Source organism: Malus sylvestris, chromosome 5 (assembly GCF_916048215.2).
Source record: "Malus sylvestris chromosome 5, drMalSylv7.2, whole genome shotgun sequence".
Lineage (NCBI taxonomy): Eukaryota > Viridiplantae > Streptophyta > Magnoliopsida > Rosales > Rosaceae > Malus > Malus sylvestris.
This window is the reverse complement of record NC_062264.1, coordinates 38,221,013-38,246,462: the sequence shown is the minus strand read 5'-3', so window position 1 is coordinate 38,246,462 and position 25,450 is coordinate 38,221,013. Positions and strand designations below refer to the sequence as shown.

Below are 25,450 nucleotides of genomic sequence, written 5' to 3'. Positions count from 1 at the left end.
CTGCTCTAGTATTCGATTCGTCGTCTCCTCATCTTTTGACAGATAAGTTCTGACTCATAACTGACAGATAAGTTCTGCAATACCCAATTGACCTTTATGGCCCAGTTGAAGTTAAATTGAAAGCCTTCAATTCGTCAGCCGTTGGACCCAACTACTCACCGCATGAGCAGAGGGAAAAGATGGAGAAATCAATGCTGATGGTCGAAGAGGACACAATGAATAATTGAACAAGGGATGAAAGGTGTAAGAAGCGCAGACACTTAATAAACCCAACTACCCAGACTAGGGTTAGTTGAACTCGAATTTGGGAACAATTGAAAATTTGGGGAAAAGGAGGAAATGGTTGAAAACTGGAGGGGGATGCACTATTAGATCTGGTATGGTACAGTTGAGGGCGGAGTTATTATGGGATGTCAATTTTAACCGTGAAACCCGATACCCGTGGATAACCGTCCGAATGGATTAGGTTTGGATATGAAAATTCGGGTATGGTTTGGATATGGGGAAAAACCGTGAATTTTATTTGATTATGGGTTTGGATATGGTTATAGGGGTATCCAATCCATATCCGTACCCGAATCCGAACCAAATATTATATATATATATTTGATATATATTATATTTTATTTAATTAATTCTTAAAAATTCAATTTTGTAACCGGGATTCACTGATTCAGTAGTCGTGTAAAATGACATGATTGTCCATCTCATCTTCAGATCCTACGGTGAGGATGATGAGTTAGAGGGGTAGAACTAGAATCATCTTTTTATCATAGGGTTTCAGTCTTTCAGATTAGGACTTGAATCTTCTTTCTTGGGCGCAGCCGCGCAGGTAAGGCCATGCATGCCGCCGATCCTGGCACGGGTGAGAGAAAAAGAAAGTGACAGTGAGAGAAAGAGAAGAGAGAGTGGTTGTCCGGATAATAGGGAGAGAAACAGAGAGGGAGGGGTTGGGATGGTGAACAGAGACGAGTAAGGTCCCTCGACTCTGGGACTCCCTCAGTGTCAGTCCATGAATCACTCTGGATCATCCATTCCCTTTTGCGTGTCGGATGAGTGGCTGGATTTCGAAAGCTAAGTTCCTTTTTTTATTGGATTCTTTACTGTTAGCATATATTTTCATCATTTCAGCATTTTTGCTGTGAATTATATCCGGATTTTGTTGCACTGTTTGGTCAGGTTTTGGGGGTTCCTTTATTTGTTTCATTCTCTGTCATTTTCTTTCATTTTGTTGATGCAGCATCTCTCTGTTCTGTGTATTGTTCTTTGTTTTAAGGTCAGTTTTTTTTTTTTTTGGTTGGTTTTCAGTTCGTTGATCTATGACTCTGTATTTAGATTTTCGTTTATGTATGATTAAATGGGTATTGGGTTTTGGTGGTTGAAAATATGTTTTTTTCTTGCTTATGCTTCTTGCTCATTTTCCTGGGATTTTTTGTTTTGAGTTGCAAGGGTAAAGAAAACACTGAAATCTCAGGTTAAATGGGTATTGGGTTTTGGTGGTTGAAAATATGATTTTTTCTGCTTTAGCTTCTTGCTCATTTTTCTGCAATTTTTGTTTTTTGGTTGCAAGGGTAAAGAGAATACTAAAATCTTAGAAATCGGTTTTGGCATTTGTGTTAATGCATTTCCATTTTTGGTTTGCAGGATAGGTGGATGCATTGAGACCTAAAAATATTTGCATGAACATCATAAAGTTTTCTAAGGCTCCAAACATTGAAGGGTAAGTGTTTTTGAGCTATGTTCAATTTTTAATTCGATTCTCTACTGTTGGGGATGCATCTCTGATCTCTCCATTTTGTGTATTGTTCTTTGTTTTAAGGTCAGTTTCTTCTCTTTTTTTTTTTTTGGTTCTTTTTGTGGGTTTTTAGTTCGTTAATTTGTGACTCTTGTGTTTAGATTTTTCGTTGGTGTATGATTAAATGGGTATTGGGTTTTGCTTGTTAAATCAATAATTGTCTTCTTGTTTATTGTTATATATTTAGTTTACATGTTAATTGACTCAATTTCAGTATTATACCATGTCTTTGTTTACATATTAATGGATTTGGTTGTGTTTGCAACAATCAAAATGTCTAAAAGAAAATTTAAGTCTCAAGAAGAAACAATATGTACCCCAACTGATTGTAATCTAGCACCTACATTGCATCCAAGTGTTGTGCAACAAGAAATACCAAGTCAAATTGCTCAGCCCCAAGATATACCAAATCCAAATGAGGTCGCTGGTGAGATTAATGAAGCTGGGGGTGATGATGGTGAAGGTAATAATTCGAGACTTCGCAGTTTGGTGTGGCAACATTACACAAGAACACTAGTTGATGGGGTGATGAAAGCAATATGTAATTATTGTAGCAAGAAGCTTGGTGGGAACACTGGAAATGGAACCAGCCATTTGAGGCATCATGTGACGATATGTCCACGTTGGAGACAAAAAAAATTGAAGCAAACACTAACCCAAAAAGTAGGAGATGGGAAAGTAGAGTTGTATACATTTGACCAAGAAAGTGCAAGGAGAGCTCTCGCCCAAATGATAATATTGCATGAGTATCCTCTTTCCATGCTTGAGCATGTTGGATTTAGAAACTTCATGAGTGTTGTCCAACCGTTGTTTAAGGTTGTTTCAAGAAACACAATCAAGAGTGATATCCTCAAAATATATGATTATGAGCGTTTGAAAACAATGCAATTGTTGGATGAAAATAAGAGTATAATTGCCATAACTACTGATATGTGGACTGCAAGTAATCAGAACAGATGATTTATGGTAATAACATCTCATTTTATTGATGACTCTTGGACGTTGCAGAGCCGAATAATAAGGTGATATTTTTAATACTTTAACTTCTATTTAATTGTTGTCTAGCTTTAGATTTATATTTCAAATTGTTTATTGTAACCATCTTCATTGTAATTTTTTTCAGATTTATTTATGTGCCATGTCCGCATACCGCCGAGACACTTTCAGATGTTTTGATGGAGTGCTTGCTAGATTGGAACCTCGATCGTAAGCTTTCTACCTTAACAGTAGATAATTGCACTACAAATGATAAAATGATTGATCTTATTCTTGAAAAACTTTCTGGTAGTTCACTTTTGTTGGGTGGAGGGTTCTTTCACATGCGTTGTTGTGCACATATATTAAACTTAATTGTGAAGGATGGTCTTGAAGTGATTGGTGGTGGTATTGAGAAAATTTGTGAGAGTGTTGTTTATTGGACAACAACACAAAAAAGAGAGGAAAAATTTGAGGAAGCAGCACGTCAGTTGAAGCTTCCAGGCACTAAGAAAATGGTGCTTGATTGTAAAACTCGGTGGAATTCCACCTTTTTAATGATTCAATCTGCTTTGATTTACAAGGATGTTTTCCCTTATTTGAAACAACGAGAGTCGCAATATAAGTGTTTACCTGATGATAGAGATTGGGAGATGGCAAGAGAGATTTGTGAGAAGTTAAAGTTGTTTTATAATGTATCCGAGTTGTTTTCTGGAACTAAGTACCCTACAGCCAATCTTTATTTTCCAAAGATTTGTGAGACCAGGTTGTCGCTAACTCGGTGGCTTACCTCTAGACGTGATGAAATAAAAAATATGGCAAGAAGTATGATTGAGAAATTTGATAAATATTGGAGTGTGATTCATGGAATAATGGTTGTAGCTACTGTGTTGGATCCAAGATTCAAGATGAGGCTGATTGAGTATTTCTTTCCGCTTATGTATGGGCAATATGCTTCGAATGAAATTGATAAGATTCGCAAATATTGTTATGATTTGATAAAAGAGTGTGGATCTAATCATAGTTCTAACATGGGTCATTAGCCATCATTCACTTCATCTCATTTGAATCAATCTGACTTTAAAGAGATGAATCATTTAATGGATAACTTTGACTTGTTTGTTTCTAGTACTGTAAGTACTGATAATGAAAAGTCAGAATTAGATCACTATTTCGATGAGGCTGTTTTGCCTAGAACATCTGATTTTGATATTTTGGGCTAGTGGAAATCAAATGGGACTAAATATCCTATCTTAAGTGCTTTGGCAAGGGATATATTAGCTATTCATGTATCTACAGTTGCTTCCGAATTAGCTTTCAGTACTAGTGGGAGATTTGTAAGTCCACACCGTAGTAGACTTCATCCAAAGACATTGGAAGCCTTAATGTGCGCCCAAAATTGGTTGTGGAAAGAAATTCAAGGTACTCCAAAGTATTAATTTATTTTCATCTTATATTTGTGCTGCTGTGCATGTTCTTTAATCTTAATTTCAAACTTATTTTTCAAACTTAATTAATTAGTATGCATTCAGTTTTTAGAACTAATTTAAGTCTTCAATTTCATGTTTCACAACTAGCTTCTTGTTCTAATGCACACGTTGGTTGCTGCACTTATTTTGAAGAAATGGATATGGATGAGGTAAGTATTGGCAATTATATTATATGTATATAAATATCTTCTTTGTAGATTATATGTGTACAACGATTCATATTAATTATTTCGTCATTTTCTTAATAATGTAGGATTCATGCTCCATTGATGGGTGTGAAGGAGGAGCTGCAGGAGCACCATGAAATAATGATGATGGCAGCCTTGGCGGAACTAGAAGCAAATTGCATATATCTCGTTCTTTTGTCGTCAATATATTGTTATGTTTTTTGTAATTGGATGTCGGATGAGTGGTTGGATTCTTTACCGTTAGCATATATTTTCATCATTTCAGCCTCTTTGCTGTGAATTATATCTGGATTTTGTTGCACTGTTTGGTCAGGTTTTGGGGGTTCCTTTATTTGTTTCATTCTCTGTCATTTTCTTTCATTTTGTTGATGCAGCATCTCTCTGTTCTGTGTATTGTTCTTTGTTTAAGGTCATTTTTTTTTGGTTGGTTTTCAGTTCGTTAATCTATGACTCTGTGTTTAGATTTTCGTTCGTGTATGATTACATGGATATAACCGATAACCGATTGAAAATCCGTTACCCGGTGGATATGGTTATGGATAATCCCCGATTGGTTATTTTACGGTTATGGGTATGGCTAATTTTTGTGGTTATAGGGATGGATATTGCTTTTTCGTCCCCAAACCGAACCGTTGCCATCGCTATGTTGTAGGCTCTCATAGAGGAGGGAAGACTCTCACTGCGGAGAGAAGGCTCTCACAACGGAGAGAAAAAGTATGACCCGCTCTTCTGTTTTAGTTGTCCCAGATTTGTTTAGCAAGACACGTATACTTATGTAATTATAAAAGTAGGACACATACAATTGTGCGCTTAAGTCTATGTATAGACACAAATATCCCTTTCTGTGTATTTTTTATCAAAAAGTTGTCAGCCTAATGTGTTTGTGTCAATTTTCTTTTACATTGGGCACAATACATTGTGCTCTTTATTGAATGGGCACTGGTCCATTGTATTGGTGTTCATAGAGACACAAACTCTTCATTGGTGTCCTTAGTTTTGTACCCAAATGCCAGTTTTTTGGTAGTGAATTTTCTAAGAAACTGAAACCCTAACTAAAGCCTCTGTTAAATTAGAGAGACAGAGAGTAACCATATATACCTCCAATGCTTCTGACTCCAACAGTTGCCGTTTTGAGTTACACCTTCGTCAAGGTGGTTGGTATGTGATGCGTAAGCAAGATTAAGACATACAAATAAATTCAGAACTACAAAACAGTACAGGCGTATTAGAACACTAACACTAAAATTCACCTCACACACAAATAAGCCTACATACTTGGAAATCAATTTTACACACTTATATTCTTGACACACCCTCTAAAGCTATTTCTAACTTTTAGGTGAATAAATAAGAGGAGAATCAAGACAAAACATAATAGGAGTTTACTACCAAAAAAAAAAAGATTGTGTGGAAATCATTTCTCAACATACATATGTTTAAGAATCCCTCAACACTGAGACGTTATACTTGCTAGTTTAATTTAGCAAAAATACTACTTTTGCAATATATTTGTACCATCTCTCTAATTGATATGAGACTTACATGTGTTGGCGGACTCAACTTTTATTTGATAGATTGTACAAATGATAGTACAAATATGTAGTAAGTGTATCATTTTTGTTTGAAGAGACTAAAAATACAATAATTCAACATCTCCATCAAATTATAGACAGCACAATGATTTTTGTTAATCTATCTACCCAAAACTACAGACACAAAGAATTATCCTAAAAAACAATTAACATAACTAAATTAGGGTGTGTGAGAGACTAAACAAATGATTGTTTATCTTGATTATAGGTTGTTATATAATCATTGTCACGTCAATCAAAGTTGTTAGAATATTTGTTAGGCTATTAAATGATTTGTTAGTTGGTTAATCAGTTACAAGTAAGTTTGTATTGTTTTATCATATAAAGAACTGCAACTGACAAATGTAATTAGTTAGTTATTTTCTTAGAAATACAGAAGCCATATTTCTCTTTAAAATTTCTCTCTAGCTCCTCATCTTTCTCAATTATTCATTGTCCTTTGATTATTCTCAATGTAGTTAATACCCAAAGGGTTGTGAGTAGTGAGCGTGTGACGGTTAGAGAGAGAAGGGAGTTGATGCCACAATTTGACCGGACCGCCTGGCCTTTGTTTTTTCGGACGAACGACTACATGGCCTTTACCAAGCCAAAAGGACTTGCCTTTTGACAAATGAACATAAGGGACAACATCCGTAAACGCGATTTTATTACAATCAAATCATATAAAAGGTTCAAACATATATAGTAAGCTGAACGATAATTACAACTTAAAAGGAGCATAAATTCGTTTGAGAAAAAAGAGCATAGTAATAACAACACAATAACCCCCAGAGCCACGCATTAAGTAATTGCATAGAGGACAATATTTGAACTGCCCATTAGCTAGGCTAGTCCAACGGTTGAGCCTCCTGAGACTGCCAAACTAGCCGGAGCTAGCTATAAGCACTCTTGCTATCCAAAAATCCCATAAATCCAGCGGTTAAGCCTTCTGACGCTGCCAAAGCAATCAGATGTAGAACCACTTTAATCAGATATAAAACTTCTGCTATTATTGTATAAAGATGCCGCTTGAAATCACTCTGAAAAGGATACACCAAAACAGACAACATTTAAGAGAAATTATGTTAACAACTGAAACTGATATCTAAACACCCATAAATTATAAATTATTAAAAAAATTAGATGACATTTATATCCCAAAATGACATGACTGTAAATGATATTTTATATGTTTTCTTTATGCAAATTTTTGAAAAAAAAAACTACTTAATATTTAAAAGATGAAAATTTCCAAACGGAAGAAACTCAAGTCCGTTTATAAATGTTTTTAAAATAGCTGAAAGTGCTTATGGTGAATATGTTTTTTGAATCACTCCTTAATAAAAATGCAAGTGAATCATGTAAAAGTACTTGAAGTGTTTCTTGGACAAGTTCATAATTGGTACTTCTTGCAAGAAACACTTCAAGTGTTTTTTAAACTAAAAAAAAAATTCTCCAAAAGCATTTCTAATCATTTTCAAAGCACTTCCAAACGAGTCCTCAAACAACACTGAATGATTGTTGCTACAACCATATCATCCTGCAGCCAGCAGCCTCACCTTCCCGGCTTCCTCTTCCCCCAAATGACCTCTCTATCTTGCCCTTCAATTTCTCTATTCCTCTATGGAGCTTAATTAACTCAATAAGTGTCCTCAGCCATATGACAATAAAAAATTTAATACATTAGGTAGAACACTACCTTATAATGGGCACTCGATTCTGCCCACTTTGCACTAGAAACAGATGATGCATGTTCATACATATCAGCACAGAGTTTTTCTCGGATGATTGAAATATCACCATTAGCCAGTTTCAAGGGAGCATCTGCATACTTTGTATATATAATAAGAATGGAAGTTCCATTCCTACTTTCCTAGAATGCGATTTTATAAAAAAATGAGTGCTAATAAATCTACTCTACAGTCTTATCTTCTCACCCGCTATTTTAATAATTTTTTAATGTCAATTTTACTCTTTGTAAAATGACATATAAGGACCAAAATAAAAAATTACTTGCTTCCATTGATGTGCAAGTACACCCAAATTCACACCCAAAATAATAATTCATGGACTCACACAAAAAGCTACCTTCTTGTTCGAATTTTAACATTTTACGTTGCTTTTGAGTGTCTCGATCATGCCCTAAAAATTTTCAAAAATGTTGACAACACAGTTACTACCGTTTGGAGCCAGATGATCAGAGGCCACGCTTGGAGCAAAACTCCGCGGAAGTCTGTTGAATTGTATAAACGGCTGGTGGGTTTGGAGGCAGAGGCTAATGGGTTTTCCCATTCGTATGTTCTTTTGGTGCTTGTGCGAGGTCAGGGTTGGTGATAGTAGGGGAACAGGTGCACAAGAGGGTTCGGGTAAGTGGGTTTGGGGGTGGTGTCGAGTATGCACGCCTGGTGTTTGATGGTATGCGTGAAAGGAGTGTTGCAAGTTGGAATTCGCTGCTTGCGGGCTATGTATGGTGTCGGGATGTTGATGGGGCGCAGAGGATTTTTAACGAGATATCGAAGTGGAATGTTGTTTCGTGGACCACCATGATTGTGGGGTGTGCTCAGAATGGGAGGTATAAGCAAGCTTTGTCTTTGTTTGGTTAGATGAGGAGGCCTGGTGTACAATGAAGAGCAACTGTAGATGAAGTCACAGCCGCTGTTGGTGGCTCTGTATAATGCGGTCATACACATTTACGCCAATTGTTAATTAGAGGTTGTTTTAGAAAAATAGTGGGTAGGGAAATAACATTTTAATTTTTTAACTTTTTATGATGAGTGGAATTATAATGTGAGTGAAGAAATAAAACAATGGAGAGGGTATAGTAGCACTCCAAAAAATTACTGTTAGTTGAAGTACTCTAAAATTTGTACACTTTTGAAATTTAGAGATTTACTGAGCATGTTGAAAATTTGAAGTAGTACTTTTGCATACTCCAAACTGTGACCTATAGTTCCTTTAATATTTTTCATCCATTTGAATTGATACAAAATAACATACTGAATCCATCATCAATCCCACTACTATCTTTATGTCAATATTCTTCCACTTTCTTACATTGTATTTAACTTTGCTAACACTGGTAAGCTTCCCTTTCAAAAAAAATTTCTTTTCAGTAAATACGATTTATCAAATGCTTAATTTTGGTTTGGAGTTGCATTTTTCTCATGGTAAAAATTGGTGTGTCCCATCCAGAACAATTAGTGGGCATTTTGAGGTTTGTTCCAGTAAAGGGTTTAAGGTTTTTCACAATGTCATATCGTGTTAGGATTTTTGAAAGTTGGTTTATTTTGAAATTAACAATTTTATCCATCATTCACTTGGTAAATGACACTTTGAAATCAATTTTTTCCGCAGCTGAGACAATTGAATAGTTGATAAGAAAGCGACATTTTCATTCTATTTGTAAGAATTAGCCAAAAGTATTTTTTAACAATTATGATATAGTTTGATTTCAATTCATAATTACTTATTTTGTTAAATTTAACCTCAAATATGTTAGCAAATCTTTATACTTTATGTGCAGATACATATATAATCCTGTATGTATAATTTTTATAATGTTGTTAAACATTTTTACTTTCATCTTTTTGTTCGTAGAGGGTGAAAACCGCGTTGTTCACCGATGCAAAACAAGGGACATCTTCTACTTCATATGGGAAGTAGAGATTAGTTCGATTGTGATTGTTTTTCTAATTTGGTTAATTCGAAATTTGTTAGCTTTCGTCTAATTTAGTTGCTTGCAATGTTTGCACATGTAGTCGTTTTCTAACTTAGTTCATCAAAATATGTCATACAGTTTCCAATCCTGCAGTAACGCGTGAATCACATTTCCTGCAGCAATGCGCGGGCTACACTTTCTAGTTATCTATTCTAAAATTGAGGAATGATTTACTATTCATTCAGCTATAGTTAAATTTTTGCCCTTCGATTTCACCTTATTTACAAGAAACCCATCAGATTTGGGCTTGATTTCACCTTAGAAGGGTAATTACTGTATCTTTAATAATTCCTGACCACTACATTCATTATTTAAATGTTAGGGTGAAACCTTAATCATTCATGGCAGGGGTACAAATACAGAGTGTAATATATGGACGGTGGACCTGGCTTCTCTGCCATCCCACTTCCCATAAACTCTCATCCCTTCTTATTTGTGCGGTCACGGTTAAGCTACGTCAATATTTTATATTACTATTGCTTTTTGTTTTATTATATATATAAAAAAATCAATATAAAATGTTGACGTGGCTTAACCGTGACCGCATAAAATAGGAAGGGATAAGAGTGTATGGGAAATGGGAGGGCAGAGAAGCCGGCTATGTAATAAATACCCACTATCTCACTGTGGAAAAACTCACAAAGAACATAAGAGCATGTATCTTCCTTTATAGCTCATTGTTTAATATTTTCTTGTTATGTTGACCTAAAACATATCACATCACATACTATTTTGTTAGTTTAATCCATTAGACACATGGGTAGGCTGATCACATTCACCTAAAACCCTCTTTAATCCGTACACCCACTGCAAGAAAAAGCATTTCTAATCAAAATCAAATTATTATTTTTGATAAACCCATTTAGAATCTGATATGGGTTTTGCCTGGATTCCAGGGTAAAAACCTTGAAACTTAAAGGTTGGTTTGATCTAGGTTGGTTTGATCTGGGTTTTCCAAGAAAGTTCTGTAGAATTATCAGAGAGACGGGCAATACGACCCACTTCCAATAACACTGATATTGTCCCCCAATTTAGTAATTACCACCTACACAATCCGTCAGGTGTGAGGTTTTATCACAAAAGGTCTCGGTGTTAGTTAGAGTGGGGTTAGGATATTTAAACTATTACTTATCTTTTACTACGGCCAATGTGGGATTCAACACGCCCCATCACGTGAGACTCAATTAGTGGGCCACATGTGAAAGATCCACACATCGGCAACCATGTGGAGCCAAGGGGACTCACCCTACAAGCGGGGCCAAGGGACCCACCATATCGCGCGGGGCCAGGAGACCCACCCATCACGTGATAGTACAGTACGGGTCCGTTCCTTGGCTCTGATATAATGTAGAATTATCAGAGAGACAGGTTATACAGCCCACTTCCAACAACATCGATATTGTCGCCAACTTGGTAATTACCACCTTCATAATCCATCAAATATAGAGTTTTATCACAAAAGACATCGGTGTTAGTTAGAGTGAGGTTAAGATATTTAAACTATTGCTTTATCTTTTAGTACGGCGGATGTGGATTCAACAAGTTCTGCGTGAAAGTGTTGGCTGCTGCTGCTCTGCTCCCTCAACGCTCATTTTTTACACATCGCATCGTCGATCCGATCCTCGCTCCAATCCGCCAAACCGGTTCATCCCCCTCCCAAATCCCTAATTCGTATTGTTTATTTCTGTTCGAATTTTGATCTAATTTTTTTTTCCATATTTCCAGTAAATCATTTGTTATTCCTCCTCATCTCTCTCAGTGCTTTCACTGAAATTTTCAGTTCTTAGATCATATTTTGTTTCTGATTTTTTTTTGCGTTCAGTGTGATTTTGTGTGAAAGAATCAAAGATGTTGGGAATTTTAAGGCAAAAAGTGGGAGCTGGAAGCTCATCAACTATGATACACCCTCTACTTCTGCAATTTATGAACTTTCAGATTTTCTGCCTAATCTTTGTGTTGGTTCAGATTTTCGGGCAGAGGATTCGCCCCGCCACGTCGGCAATGAGGGGTTTCGCATCTTCGGCGAAAGAGGTAATCTGACGCCTACCATCATCTAATCTTTGGCATTTATAATCCATGCGATTGCTTAACAAAAAATTTATGTTTTTTGCTTTTTCAGAAGATTAATTTTTGTGTAAAATATAAATCTTATAAACATTCTACCCATTGTTTAGTTTAACGAATTTTGTAGTGTTAGTTCTGCACCATTCCAATTTGCCTTTGATTGGATAAATAATAGCCTTGTTTAGCTAATTTGCAAATTTCCTCATATTCCTAAGTTGGCATTTTTAGTCAAAAATTTTAGATTTTACAGATTTTTCCAGTTCATGATGATAAAAATTTAGGGCTTTGATTTATTGATGTGATTTCCACGTACTCTGAATTCAAATAGAAATGCAAGGATATATTAGATGTGTGAGTAAATTTCCAGTCTTCATATATTTGTTTAACCCTTAACGATATGTGAATTATTGATTGATAATTTGATAATATGTATGCTATTATTTATTAAGAAGAATTAGTTCGTTAATTTGTTGGGCTTGGTTGTTTTCGCATGTTGATGTTATAAAGCTCCTCTTTATAGTTAGGTTGAAGATCATGTGAATAGATTTTTTTTTGGTTGGTTTATATCGGGCGATTCCGGAGGCCTTGCCATCGAGGTTAGTCTAAAGCGATTCTTATCTTGTTGACTTATTGCATGTCAAAATCTGCTTCTAATCTGTGATTTAATATAATTGGGCTTTAGAAAAAAATTCATGATTTTGTCTAATCCAATTGAGTGATTAGAAAAATTTTCATCAAATTTCTGGGTTCATGGGGGTTCTGAATCTTGATGTTGAGAGAACTTGGTTGCTTTAATTGCTAATGAAATTAGCTTCTAAACGTTCATAATTTGCTTTTTTATTTTTGTTCTATATTTTCTTTGAGTTCAGATATATTTGTTTGTTTTTTTATGATATATTGCCGATGCCAAAATATCATATTTACAAGGACAAAGATAGCAAGGTTCTAAATCAAATTTTTATCCTGGTTCTACTGCTGGGTTCACTATCAATAAAAGGCACATGAAATATGGTATTGATTTTAGAGCCTTTGATTTCTCAAATTGTCTTTATACATCGAATGTCATCTGAATTTAGTTGTAGTTATTTTGTCAAAGTTTGTTATTGTTTAGCTTTTTCAAATGGCAGCCTTGGTATTTGCCCGGTATTTTTTGTGAATTCCAAACTTTGCTTATAATTGTAGGTACGTAAAAGTTGCCAATTGGATTTGTTCCCCAGATGATAATGGCATACCTATATAATGGTTGTTCTTTTGCTTTGATGTAGAAGTAAGAAAATTGTTTTGCCTCTTATGTATCCTGCTTCTTTCTGTCCGTGTGTTCTTTGTTCAAAGGTTGGTTGGTTGTTAAACTTGCTGCTGTAGAAGAGTTAATTTCTGGTAGGCAGATGATTATAGTGTTGTTCCTATTATGCATAAGGTCGTGGTAATAATATTGTGAGATTTTGGGTGCGTTTGTTTCACTTCTTAAGTGGGGCTGGACTGGCTAGGATTATTGTCCCATGTTTGGTAAGCTTGGGGACTAACTTAAATGAGACTAGCCCGGACTCATGTGGACTATCTCCCTTGCTAGGTCGTCTTAGTGAAGGTCCCCGAAAACCACGGGACTGCTAAGACTTGCTTCGTCTCCTTTGCGCCGCTTGGCATCCTCCCTCTGCGAAGACCTTACTTCATCTACGTTGCGTCTTCTCTCCAACGAGATCACAACACCACACCAAGACCATTCCCTCGTTTCAAATTCGAGAGAACTACAACGATATTCTCAGCGACCCGACCAAATTGCACCCCTTGCCGTCTGCAACTCCAATCCCTGCCCATGCCCATACCCAGCCCCACCCACCCATGCCGTCTGCAACTTCAATCCTCACCCATGGAAGAACAAGTGAAGTTGGACAATAAAAGAGGCAAAGGGAAGAGAGAGAGGGATTTGAATGGAAAAACAAAGGGAAGAGAGAGAGGAAGCTGAATAGGAAAGCTCACCATGGCTGCCATTAAATTAGTGATGCTAAGCTTGAGAGGGAGGGGTTGGGATTTTTTGGGGGAAGACGGTAGTATTGAGAAAAAGAGGGAGAAAAGGCAGAAAAAAGGGAGAGGGTTGAGAGTTATGGGCGGAGATAAAAATGAATCAGGGAAGAAGATGATTCTAGCCAAATGATAAAATAATAATAAAAAAATTAGTAGATTAGATTAAATCAATGATAAAATATTGTATATATAGATTTAATAATATAATATTAGAGTCCTGCTTCTTAATCCGGCACTGCGTCAAACGCTTCACTAAGTCAGTCCATCTTAGGGGTGGTTTGGGAGTGAGGTGCTTAAAAAAAAAGCATCCATGAAAAAAAGCTATGAGAGTTTTAGGCTTTTGGTAAACTAAAAAAAAAAGGCTTATTTTGGAAGCTGTTGTGAGAATAAGCTGAAATCAAAGAAAAAGCTGAAGCATCTATTTGCAGTTTTGGAAAACTGGCTTTTTTTTCAAAGCACACAGAGCTACAGTGCTCCTTCAATGAAAAGACCTACTATCAGACTGTTTTTTTTTTCCAAAAGCACTTTTACCAAAAAGTTTACCAAACACTCTGCTGATTTATTTCACAGTCGCTTATTCTCACAGCACAGCCGCTTATTCTCACAGCAGTTTTTTTTCAAAGCACAACAATACCAAACCAGCCCTTAGTCTAGTATAAGCCAGTCCAGCTTAGTCCCTAAAGTTAGTCAAGTCCGAGATAGTCCGGTGCAACAAACGCATCCTTTGTGTCTGCATAAATCCAGTAGTGGTTTTGATAATGAGAAAGTAATCTCTCAACTTCTTTGTAATTATAGTTGCTTTGATACTGTTATAGGGACTTTTATCAACTAGGTAATGAGGCAATGAATTGGGTTTGAGAGTTTTGATATTATGAGAGAGGTAGGGAGTATATATGGGCAGAGAGGGAGGTTGGTGATTTGCAGAAATGGAGGGCGAGATAAAAACGGGAGAAAAGGGGTAGTACATTATATTTTGATTTTATAATTTTGGGGGGTTTTGTGTTTAAACTTTTTTAGTATTTTTTTTAGATATAGCCTACAAATGTTGACCCAAAGGACATAATCATTACTTCCTATTACAATTATTAAAGTTAATTATCTTTTATATAGAAAGTCGAGGATAAGGATTGTCTACCCTTCACTTCCGGTGCCCTCCTTGTGCCATTCTGTTTTGTGTGGTCATAGTTAAGCCACGTCAATATTTTATATTGTTTTTTTATAGATATAATAAGATAAAAATAAATAATAATATAAAATATTAACATGATTTAACCGTGACCACACAAACATGGCAGGGAAAATGGAGGGGCAGACAATCCTGGTCCGAAAGCCGGAGGCCGGTTTTGGTGTCACCGGCTTCGACAAAAATAATCGGACGCAAATGCCTGTCGGCCAAAAAAAATTCAAAGCGGCTAAAAAAAATGCATAAAATTATCCTCTTTTCTGCTTCTCTTTCCCTCTCTCTCTGCCCCAGTTTCTTTATCTCCCAAACCCTAATTTTTCTGTCTTTCTGATCTGGTGTCTCTACTCGTGCCGATCAGTCGAACACCGTCCAGGAATGCGTCTCCGAATTCATTAGCTTCGTCACCAGCGAGTAATTTTCACCTCTCTCTCTCTATCTCTCTCTCTCTCTGTCTACTGTTAGTCAAATTTGTTTGGATCTTTTCATCGGGGGTTACAAACGGCAACGCTCTCTTGCTGAAAACTAGCGAATTTGGTCTCGGTTTGAAGAAAATTTGAAGCCCATAAAAGATTGCATCTCCTGCTGTCGATTTGATTTGGGTAATTGTCTGCTTTGAATGTTATGTGCTTGGGAGTGTAAATTTGGATATTAAATGAGTTTTTTGTTCAAATTTTTTGGTTTTGATTTTGGGAATTTTGTTTTGTAGCTTCGGATTCTAGGTGATGATGGTTAATTTGGTTTTGTTTTCGATTTCAGGAGATTGGGTTTTTCGAGTTTGTGACTTTTCTTTGAAGCCTGCGAAGACCTGTGTGTTTAAGGTCAGTGATTTTGAAATTCCATGGTTTTGATTCTACTTGCAGCCTGAGGTGTGATTTTAGATCTGAAATTTCCAAGCTTTTTTATTAATCTTAACCCAGATTAGTTAACTATAATTAAATAATTTTTTTTTTCCGATTATGTAACTGAAGTAGCTAAAGTTAAGAAAGAACAATTGTGGCTTAAAGTCTTTATGTTTGAAAGTTGAATCTCAGCCTTTGAGAGGCTTTTTGAACGTGTGCTCACGTATGCAGGGGATAATCAGTATTTTTTTGCTTGTTGGTTCTTAATTTTTGTATTTCGTTTTGGATTTGTTAATATATCATTTTGTGCATCTCAGTCTGTGAATCGATGTTTTAGATTGGATTTTTGTGGTTTTGAATTTGTGGGTTTTTTTTTGGCTGCCTTAGAAGAGTTATCCAATGGTTTGATTGAACATTTTTCCTCTTTCTGTTGCAATTTTGCTGTCGTTGTGGCCCTTTGTGAGACTTTGATTTGTCTGTTTTTTTTTTTTTGCTTTGTACAACTTTTGTAAAAGTGAAGTGTTCGTTTTCAATTTTGAGATTGGATTCAAGCAGATTTCCAAGTTTTTTGATTAATCTTAAATCATATTAGTTAATTATAGTTAAATTAATTTTGTTTATTTATTTATGTTATGTTCCAGCCTCTTCATAAAATGGGGGTAAGGCTAGCCGACATTCACCTCTCCCAGACCCTGCGTAAAGCGGGAGCCTTGTGCACTGGGTACGATCTTTTTATTTATGTTATGTTGCTAGAGGTCGCACTTGGTGCGATGGCAAGTGTCTTCGCCCATGAGCGGTAGGTCTCGGGTTCGAGACTTGGGAGCAGCCTCTCCATAAAATGGGGGTAAGGCTAGCCGACATTCACCTCTCCCAGACCCTGCGTAAAGCGGGAGCCTTGTGCACTGGGTACGACCTTTTTATTTATGTTATGTTGCTGAAATAGCTAAAGTTGAGAAAGAACAGTTGGAGCTTAGAGTCTTGCACTTGGGAGTGTAAATTTGGATTTATAAATGGGTTTTTTTGTTTAAATTTTTGGGTTGTAATTTTGGGGATTATGTTTGTGGCTTCGAATTATGGGTGATGATGGTTAATTTGGTTTTGTTTTTGGTTTCAGGAGATCCGGTTTTTCGGGTTTCTAACGCTTCTTTGCAGCCTGCGAAGGCCTCTGTATTTAAGGTCAGCATTTTTAAAATTCTACGCTTTTTATTAGATTTGCAGCCTGACATGTAATTTTAAAGCTGAAATTTCCAAGCTTTTCGATTAATCTTAAATCAGATTAGTTAATTATATAAATTTTTTTTTCTTTCTATTATGTAGCTGAAATAGCTAAAGTTGGGAATGTTGGATCTGTTGCCTTAGGGAAGAAATTTTAAACCTACAAAAGCTTGGTTTTCAGGAAATCGCCAATCCTGCAGAAACTTTGGGTTTCCTGGCGAGTTCTCCGACTTATTTGTTTCGGGTTTGAGTTCTCTTTTCTTTGTTCAAATTTTTGTTGACTTTAATTTTAAAAAGCGAGGTTTTTTTTGTTCAATGATTTTGTCCATCTTATTAGCTTTCTCACCAGAGATCTCCGCCATCACTGCTACACCAAACTCGCCGATGGTGTCCCACTCTCTCAAACCAGGTACGACTTCTTTCACTTTTTTTTGTTTCCGGGAAAATTTAGGGCTCGAAAGTGTGTAGAATTTTAGAAGTAAAAAAAAGTCTCAATCTTTGTGTCGTCCTGTACAACCATCTTATTCTACCATTGTAGCATAAAGTTGCACATATTATTTGGTTTGTAGATAGAATTATTTGTGTTTTTTAGTAGTATGGGAAATTGTAGTCAACATATCATTTTCTGCAAGACTGAAGATTAGTCTGTAATGGATATACAGATCTTTGAGAGGACACACATCATTTGGCCGATTGCATAGGATTGCTACATCTGAACACTGTACAGGTATAATTTCTTTTTATATTACCTTGAATTAAAGAAAAATGGTACTTATCTTCGTTAATTCGAGAAGATAAGAACTGTTTGTCGTCAATTCAAGGTGACATTAGCTTCTCCTCAACTAATGTCTGCCCTGTTCCTTTTACTTTTATGTCTACCTTTTTTGTTAACAAATCGTTTGGCCTCCCATTTTTTACCACACTTATAGATTATAGTAAAATCAAGCTTAAATGAGATAGTTTTAGGAGGAATTTAGGTTTATTTGTGGCTGTGAAGTTTAATATTTAGTTAATTACATTTACAGGCGATGAGATAGTTTTTGCCTATTCTTCCACTTGGTTTTTGAACTGCACAGAATTATAGCTTTATAAAATTGATAGTCAGCCCGTGCATTAAATGGACTGTTTATTATCTTTGAGTTAATTAGATTCAAGCAATTGAGGCTGACTAACTTTTTGATCATCAATTGTTGATGTGCTACTTATCTAATTGGGTACGTTGTATATATGCATGACCTGATGGTATTCCTTTAAATTACTTATATGCAAAAATTGTTTTCTGTGATGGTTCTAAATGATTTGTTAGATGCTATTTTGGCTTCAGTTGTTTTTCTTTTTCTTCCACTGATCATTTCCTATGTGGTTGATTTATAGGCCTCTTGAATTTTGAATTGTGATTGAAAATTGGAGTCCACACATGGAGTATAGGTAAAACCACTACTTATTTTTCTTATTACTTTTCCTTTAGATGTCTTTTTGAGTCTGAGATTGAGTCTCTATAGATTGTAAATTTCCGACACATGCATACTTCAGTGCATACAAGAAAGCCAATGTTTTTCTTTTAGGTATAAAGAACAAAATACGTTATAATATATATATATATATATATATTTCTTCAATGAATGCTTTGCTGTTTTTACTTTTAATTGTTTAGTTTAATGGTTGTTTGGATCCTTAAAAATGTTCTTCATTCAAATGTCTTTTTGGATGGATAATTAAATCGATATAGATTATGTTACCTTTTGCTTTATCAGATTTGTGATCTTCTTACTGGCTTCAGTTCTTTTTTTTTTTTTTGGTTTGTTCTGTATATTTACATGGGTTTCGTCTGTTCATTTCTTTTTTTCTGGATATCGTTTAGATACTGAGAATGTGTCGTTTGGTTATGTTTTTTATTTCAGGAGGTGCGGCTTTTGGTATTTTTGGCCTTTTTTGTCTACTGTTGTAACATTTTTGTAATAGAGGTGAGTAATTTACATATTTTTTCAAGCCTTTCTCTAACAAAGTAATAATTTTTTATGAAAGTTGTGAGACTTCACTTCTATATTATCTCATGCATAAATGTGTTTGATGTTATTTTATGAATATGTTAAATGGGTTAAGATGCATATCGTTGTTTACAGAGTTCAAAAAATAGTTAGCTGCTATTTTTTGTGTTTTGGGGATTTTATCAGATTTGAAAAAAGACGGAGACGAAATTAATTTTGAACAATCTGTGTGTGGGGAATGCAACATATCGGATTTAGGTTATACTGTGCATAGTTTTATTGTTTGTTGTTATCTGCGCTATACCATTTCTATGCAGGCTTTGAACGTTATTCATGAGCTTTTATAAGCACTTTCCATATTTTAAGCTGTATGTTTTGGGTTCTTTTCCATTAGGTCATTAGCTACTGAATGATGGAGAAACGAGGACCATGCCACTGATTTTGGGTTCTTTTTATAATTTTCTGATTTTGGGGTTTTGCAGGGAGTGCTGATGTACTGATTTTATGGGATTTTTTTGTCCTTGCAGGATTTTGGGTCTTTGAAATGGTTACGTGTTGTTTTTAACTTTTTGGTTCTCGCGTGTTCCGTTCTTCATTGCTTCGTGATTCTCATTTTTCAGCATTGGGTAATGGAAATTTGTAAAAATAGTTGTAGTTTTTTTAGAAAGTTGGCATTTTTACTTATATTTTCTGTTTAATCCAAATGTAAGACTGGAAAATAATTGAAATGATGGTTTTTTAAAAAACTCCTCTTAATTTTTTTTTCTGGGATTTAAAAGCATCTTTTCCCGATTGGTTACAAGGGTTATGTTCTCTATAATTGGTTCACCTAAGTTTGATTAGTTTTAAGTTTTGTCCTAAGTTTTGTCTTCTGTGCTGTAATGAGATATTTCTGTTGGCCTTTCAGATTTCGGCATGGGAAAGTTCACTTATTTGTCTAATTAGATTGCGTATGCCTTCAGTTGTTTATTTAATTGTTCTGTTTGCGTTCGGTGTGATGATCTAAATTTTATATGTTTGGAATTATTCACTTAACACCAATTTGTTACATTCAGGTCTCCACCTCACACTTCACAAGTTCAAATCCCATAGAAGACGGTTCTGCAGATTGTGTCTGCAATTAGATCAGAGAGCAACCGCTCTTTTGTTATCATTTAAATTATTTAAGTCGCACGTAGAATGCCTTAATTACAAAAGGGCCTTCCGCACGCCCGTGAGCGCGTGCAGGAGGCTAGTATTAACTAAAGTTGATTTCAATGTGATGATGATGGCAACCACTAACAACAAAACAACAATCTCCTTAATCTAGGAGAAAGATTCGAAAGGTGAGGAAGAAAAGAAAGGAAAGGAGGAAAGAGAGCTTTGCACATGCAAATGTCAATGTACATGTAAAGCAGAAGTTTCTCTATCGTGTTGTTTATCTTTGTCTAGCTCTAGTATTTTGAGGGTCTATGAGAATACAATAAATTGTGACTTGGGTCTCATAGCTTTCTTGCTATATGATATCATATAAGTAAATGCTAGAATGCGAAGTTTTAACCAAGACCATACTCACAAGCAAAATACAAATACAAAAGTCCATTTTAAAATGAAGGTTGTGACTTATCGAAAGGTGTTCCGTAAACATAGAAATTATGGATATGTAGGCATATGTATTTTAGCATTGTGTGATGAATAGGTTTATTTTTTCTTAAATTATTTTTCTTTGGGTATTGCATGTCATGATCACCACAGTGATGTTTGATGTTCTTCTTTAGGTGCTTCTTGGGGAAATCAAGTTTGGTGATGCGCTTTGTAAAAGAACAATTCATTGAATTTCAAGTTTGTTCTATATCTTTCAAAGGACGCATTTTCTTTTTTATCCATACCTTTACCTTTATAGTATGTTATCACAAGAATCAATTGCCACCCATAGTTGGTGGTATTATCTTTACAACACATTCAAAGCATTGAATAAAATCGCACTTGCTATTTGTTCTGTCAATTGGACTACTAGAGTAGAACTATAGAAATATTTGGTGAAAGCAATGAAGAAATCATTATGATTGGTCTGCAAAGAAGCTCTAATAAGTTACAAGATAGTAGCAATGTAAATTGAACTACTCATTTTATGGATCAATTCACCTATCTCTTGCTTTTTCTTTCATTTGGAGATAATTGTGTAAATGTGTGGTTTTGTGAGCGTTACTCATGTGAAACGTGTGTTGTCTGAATTGCTACATTTAAGAATGTGATTGTATTTTTGCAGCATTTTCAGTTAATTTTTCTACGAATATTATCCATGGTTTGAAAACCCGCAACAAAGCGTGAGCATTCCTGCTAGTGATATCGATTCTGGAAGCATGCCGAAACAAGGTCGTTTGACCGCAATTCACAAGAATTGCTTCACTGCGGCCCGATCAGTTCAAATTCAAACAACCCCAATTAGGCTTCCACAACATCAGCAACCCATGCGTTGATCTGTACTTCCACTGCGCCAAGGACGCCATGTCGACCGTGGAATTTCACAAAACTCTGATGAACCAAGTGTTTCCCTCGGCTGGTGGCACAATCCTCTAACCACCCATAAACTCATTTGCAACTTCATAGACAAATGCAGCGACGGTGGAAAATGCAACCAAGACGAAGCTTTCTTCACGGTAGCAGTTTGGCTCCACCAGAACCACCCCAAAACCCTTGCCTACAATCTTGTGCCAATTTCCGGCTCCTTTGGACATATCCTAGACCTTCCTTGCATTCTCTCGCAGGTTTTACGGGGTGAAGCTCACTTGAAATTTACTGGGAGGACGAGGGAGGAGGCGGATTCAAACAGAATGGTGAAGGTCAAGGAAAAGGACGTCAACTCAAAGGCAAGCGAATTGTTGTTAAGGAGGAAGGCGATCCACACGGCCAACAAGGCGGCTCAGAGATACGAGCGCGACGCTGATTATCGCTTATTGCACGACTGTGTTTTGGATATTTTTGCCGTGCCTTAAGTCTGATATTGAAAAAATTCATCATCACAAGGACCATGACCATCATGATGATTACTGCTTGGAGATTACCCAAGCGGCTACCTTTTTGCTTACCATCGCTGATCATCATATGCTATTCGAAAACATTGCAAGGAAGGTTTTCCCGTCAGAATCATGCCTCTGAGAAGGGGATGGTAGTCTTTGTTGTATTGACCGACTGAAGAAGGAGGTTTTGTCGCCCTTAAGAAAAACTATGGCATCAGAGGGCTGGGAACCTGCCAACCGGTGGGGTTATAGAGCGGAGTACAAGCGAGAGCAACTGGCTGCAGCCAATGAGGTTGATCCTGGCGATGCAGCGCTGCTTTCGCATGACATATTAAGCTATATCAAGTAACTTGAGCTCGAGCAGGAGGCTGATGTTAAGTGGAAGAAAGTGATGGAGGTCTACTCAAAGCAGCGGAAGTAGAAGAATTGGTTGGCTGTGTGATGTCGACAACACCTTGTCGGCGAGTTTGGCTTTGGGGCTTTTGTTGCTTCAATTGAGTGACGAGCCATGGAAGGGAAATGTGGTCACCTAAAGCAAAAACCCTCACCTGCATTTGATACAAGGCGAGGATCTTAATTCGAGGGCCGAATATATGCAGACTTTGATCAAAAGCCAGGACTGGACAACTGATTTCGGGAAGGTGTTCGATGTGATTCTAGAAGAGGTAGTGAATGAGAATTTGAAGCCAGATAAGATGGTCAAGAAGGTGCTTGCCTTGACCACATACAAACACTTCTTGACAGGCAACAACTTCAGCTTCTGGGGGGAGATTAAGATGTCTCCCTTTGTTCTTCTAGTTTATGCTAGTACTTTCACTTCTCCAAAGCTCTCCTTCTTTCTTTGAGTTCTGATGAGACTAAGAAACAGTATATATATAGGTGTATATGTGCTGCTAATAAGTGTGTGTGTGTGTGTGTGTGTGTGTATACATGTAATTAATACTTTTGTAGAGGAGCAAAATGAGTGACAAGAACTAAAAAAGTGGGACTGGAAACGGTAGGCTTATAACGATCAAATTCTAACGGTCACTTTCAATGGAGGTAATAGAAACGAATAAAATGTGGGGCTGGACTTGTTGCCTCAAGTGACCTGGCATTGGTACTTCCAAATGTAAAGAAAAAAGGCACAAAGACAACTAGACGAGCACCATAGCCTTAAACGGGTTGGTCTTGCTTTGGTGAGCATGAACTTCCTTACATTTTGGTTTTACCTGGCCCCACCTTTGAGACCACTCATGTGAGAAAGGCAACATTTGCATAGCAATTTAACCAAAGATTTTCTCAGGTGACACTGATCGACCAACAATTAATAATCATTCATGTAAAAGAGTTGGCTTATGCAAAAACCCTACCAAAGAGTCACATTAGGGTGACACCGTAATCAATCAACAATTGACAATAACTAATCTAGAGCCAACTTGTGGCTTTTATTTATAGGCATCTACTAAGATTGCTTATGTTTTATTATACATACTTGGCTATCAGATAGAAAAGGGTGGTGCTATTTGTTTGTACCATACTTGACCAATCCCGAAACTACTGAGCACCGGTCAACATTATACCGTCAAGGACCTAGAAGAGGTTCCCTTCAACCAGAAGGCCAATCACAATGCGACACGTGTCGACATCAGAAGTCAATCACAGCGCGACACGTGTCAACCTCATAAGCCAATCACAACACGACACGTGTCCATGTTAGAACAAAACTAGAAACTCTCTTCTATAAATAGGGATCATTCTCCCACAATAATCTCTAATGTCATTTTGTACTAAACTATTCACTAGAACTCACAAAAGGAGAGCTTGAACATATGTATTTGTGTAAACCCTTCACAATTAATGAGAACTCCTCTACTCCGTGGACGTAGCCAATCTGGGTGAACCACGTACATCTTGTGTTTGCTTCCCTGTCCCTATTCATTTACGTACTTATCTTCACTAGTGACCGAAGCGACCAAGCGAAGGTCACAAACCTGACACTTTCTGTTGTACCAAAGTCCTCGTTGATTTTGTGCATCAACATTTGGCGCCGTCTGTGGGAAGGACACTTACTCCCACTCTCTTCAGCTTTGTCAAGCTGGTTTCCACCGTTCGTACACTTTCTTTTGGCCAAGCATCTCTCTCCGACATGGGGAGCGAAAGAAGCCACAGCACACAGAATGACACCCCTGCTTGACCTAGTATGAAGCAACGAAAGCAGGAAGGAAATAGAGTTACTCTTCAAGCTAAAGTCGATGAGCTAGAGTTTCAGAACAACAAGATAGCGATGAAGAATGAAGTCCTCCATGAACAATATGAAAAACTTTTCAAGATGCTTCATGAGGCTAGGCAGGCTCAAACACATAAGCTCGTCGCCCCTGTTGAGGTTAACAATCAACTGAATGCCCCCCAACACGGAGGGTCCTCGATATCCGACACGGACATCCCTGATAGGGATCGAGCTACACATCAATGTGATAATCAACATGAGACTTCTCTCAACCCAGCTGCTTCAACCCGAAGCAGGAGAAGTAGAGGAAAACACCTCCTCACAGAGGGAGTGGAAGGATCAAAAGCTGTCTATCGCGATTGTCGAGACTTCCTAAAGCAACGTCGAGAGAATCTCATCCACATAAGCTCGAAGATCAATGACCCAAGGGTTTTTGAAAGACTCGGTCCACTTCCACGACCCAGGCTAGCCGTCAATCTAGAGAATGGGCAACAAGTCCCAGAAGAATATGAAGGTACTAGGGACTCGGAAACATTCCAACATACTCACTCTAGGAGTCAGTGTGGCGAGTCCAGAGAAAGATCACGCTATCTTGATCAAACTTTCCTGCTTCCAAGAGGCGATAGGGACTTAAAGAAGAGAACTTCGGTGGTGCACGACTCCGCTCAGGACCCCCTTGTCCTGCAGCTCCTTGAGGAAGTAAACAAGCTGAAGGCTGAACGTCAAGCCGAGATACCTGACTGGAACCAACCCAGGCCTAGCCCTCTCACAAGAAGGATCCTCAACACTCCCCTCCAAGCGAAGACAAAGCAGAAGCTTCACTTATAGCTCTATACTGGAAGGGAAGACCCGATTGAACACCTTAACCTCTTTGAGTCCACCATGGTATACCGAGGACACACCGACGAAGAACGATGCCTTCTCTTCCCCTCCACCCTCTCTGGCGGAGCTTTAAACTGGTATTGCCGTCTTCCACCTGAGACAGTAGACTCATTTGAAGAGTTGAGGAAACTGTTTGTCTCTCAACACATTTTCCAGACCGATCGCTTGCATTCCGCAGATGACTTGTACACTATTCGCCAAAAGCCGGACGAGTTATTACGAAAGTACGCTGGCCGCTTCAGCCATGAGTATTCTCGCTGCGCTGAGGCAGATGACAAGACCGCCCTCAAGGCCTTCACGGCAGGCTTACGT

The 25,450-nt window shown here is 37.1% G+C and overlaps 1 protein-coding gene, 1 long non-coding RNA gene and 1 pseudogene across 2 annotated transcripts in view; all 3 read left to right on the top strand.

Moving 5' to 3' along the window:
* Positions 1-20,641, top strand: part of LOC126622876 (uncharacterized) — a gene marked incomplete at its 5' end in the record, with an annotated part of 51,524 nt that extends 30,883 nt beyond the window's left edge. Inside the window, 8 exons of the mRNA XM_050291568.1 lie at positions 11,703-11,768; positions 15,763-15,824; positions 16,960-17,021; positions 17,242-17,304; positions 17,398-17,469; positions 17,723-17,787; positions 18,962-19,024; positions 20,104-20,641. Of these exons, the coding sequence (XP_050147525.1) occupies positions 11,703-11,768; positions 15,763-15,824; positions 16,960-17,021; positions 17,242-17,304; positions 17,398-17,469; positions 17,723-17,787; positions 18,962-19,008 (437 nt within the window). The remainder of the gene's footprint in view (positions 1-11,702; positions 11,769-15,762; positions 15,825-16,959; positions 17,022-17,241; positions 17,305-17,397; positions 17,470-17,722; positions 17,788-18,961; positions 19,025-20,103) is intronic.
* On the top strand, positions 4,100-4,667 carry LOC126620863 (uncharacterized). The gene is made up of 3 exons (XR_007622701.1): positions 4,100-4,192; positions 4,348-4,409; positions 4,514-4,667. It is a non-coding gene; the product is annotated as an uncharacterized LOC126620863 (long non-coding RNA).
* A 572-nt stretch (positions 20,642-21,213) lies between the features above and the next one.
* LOC126622874 (uncharacterized) lies at positions 21,214-23,516 on the top strand (annotated as a pseudogene).
* The last annotated feature ends 1,934 nt before the right edge of the window (positions 23,517-25,450 follow it).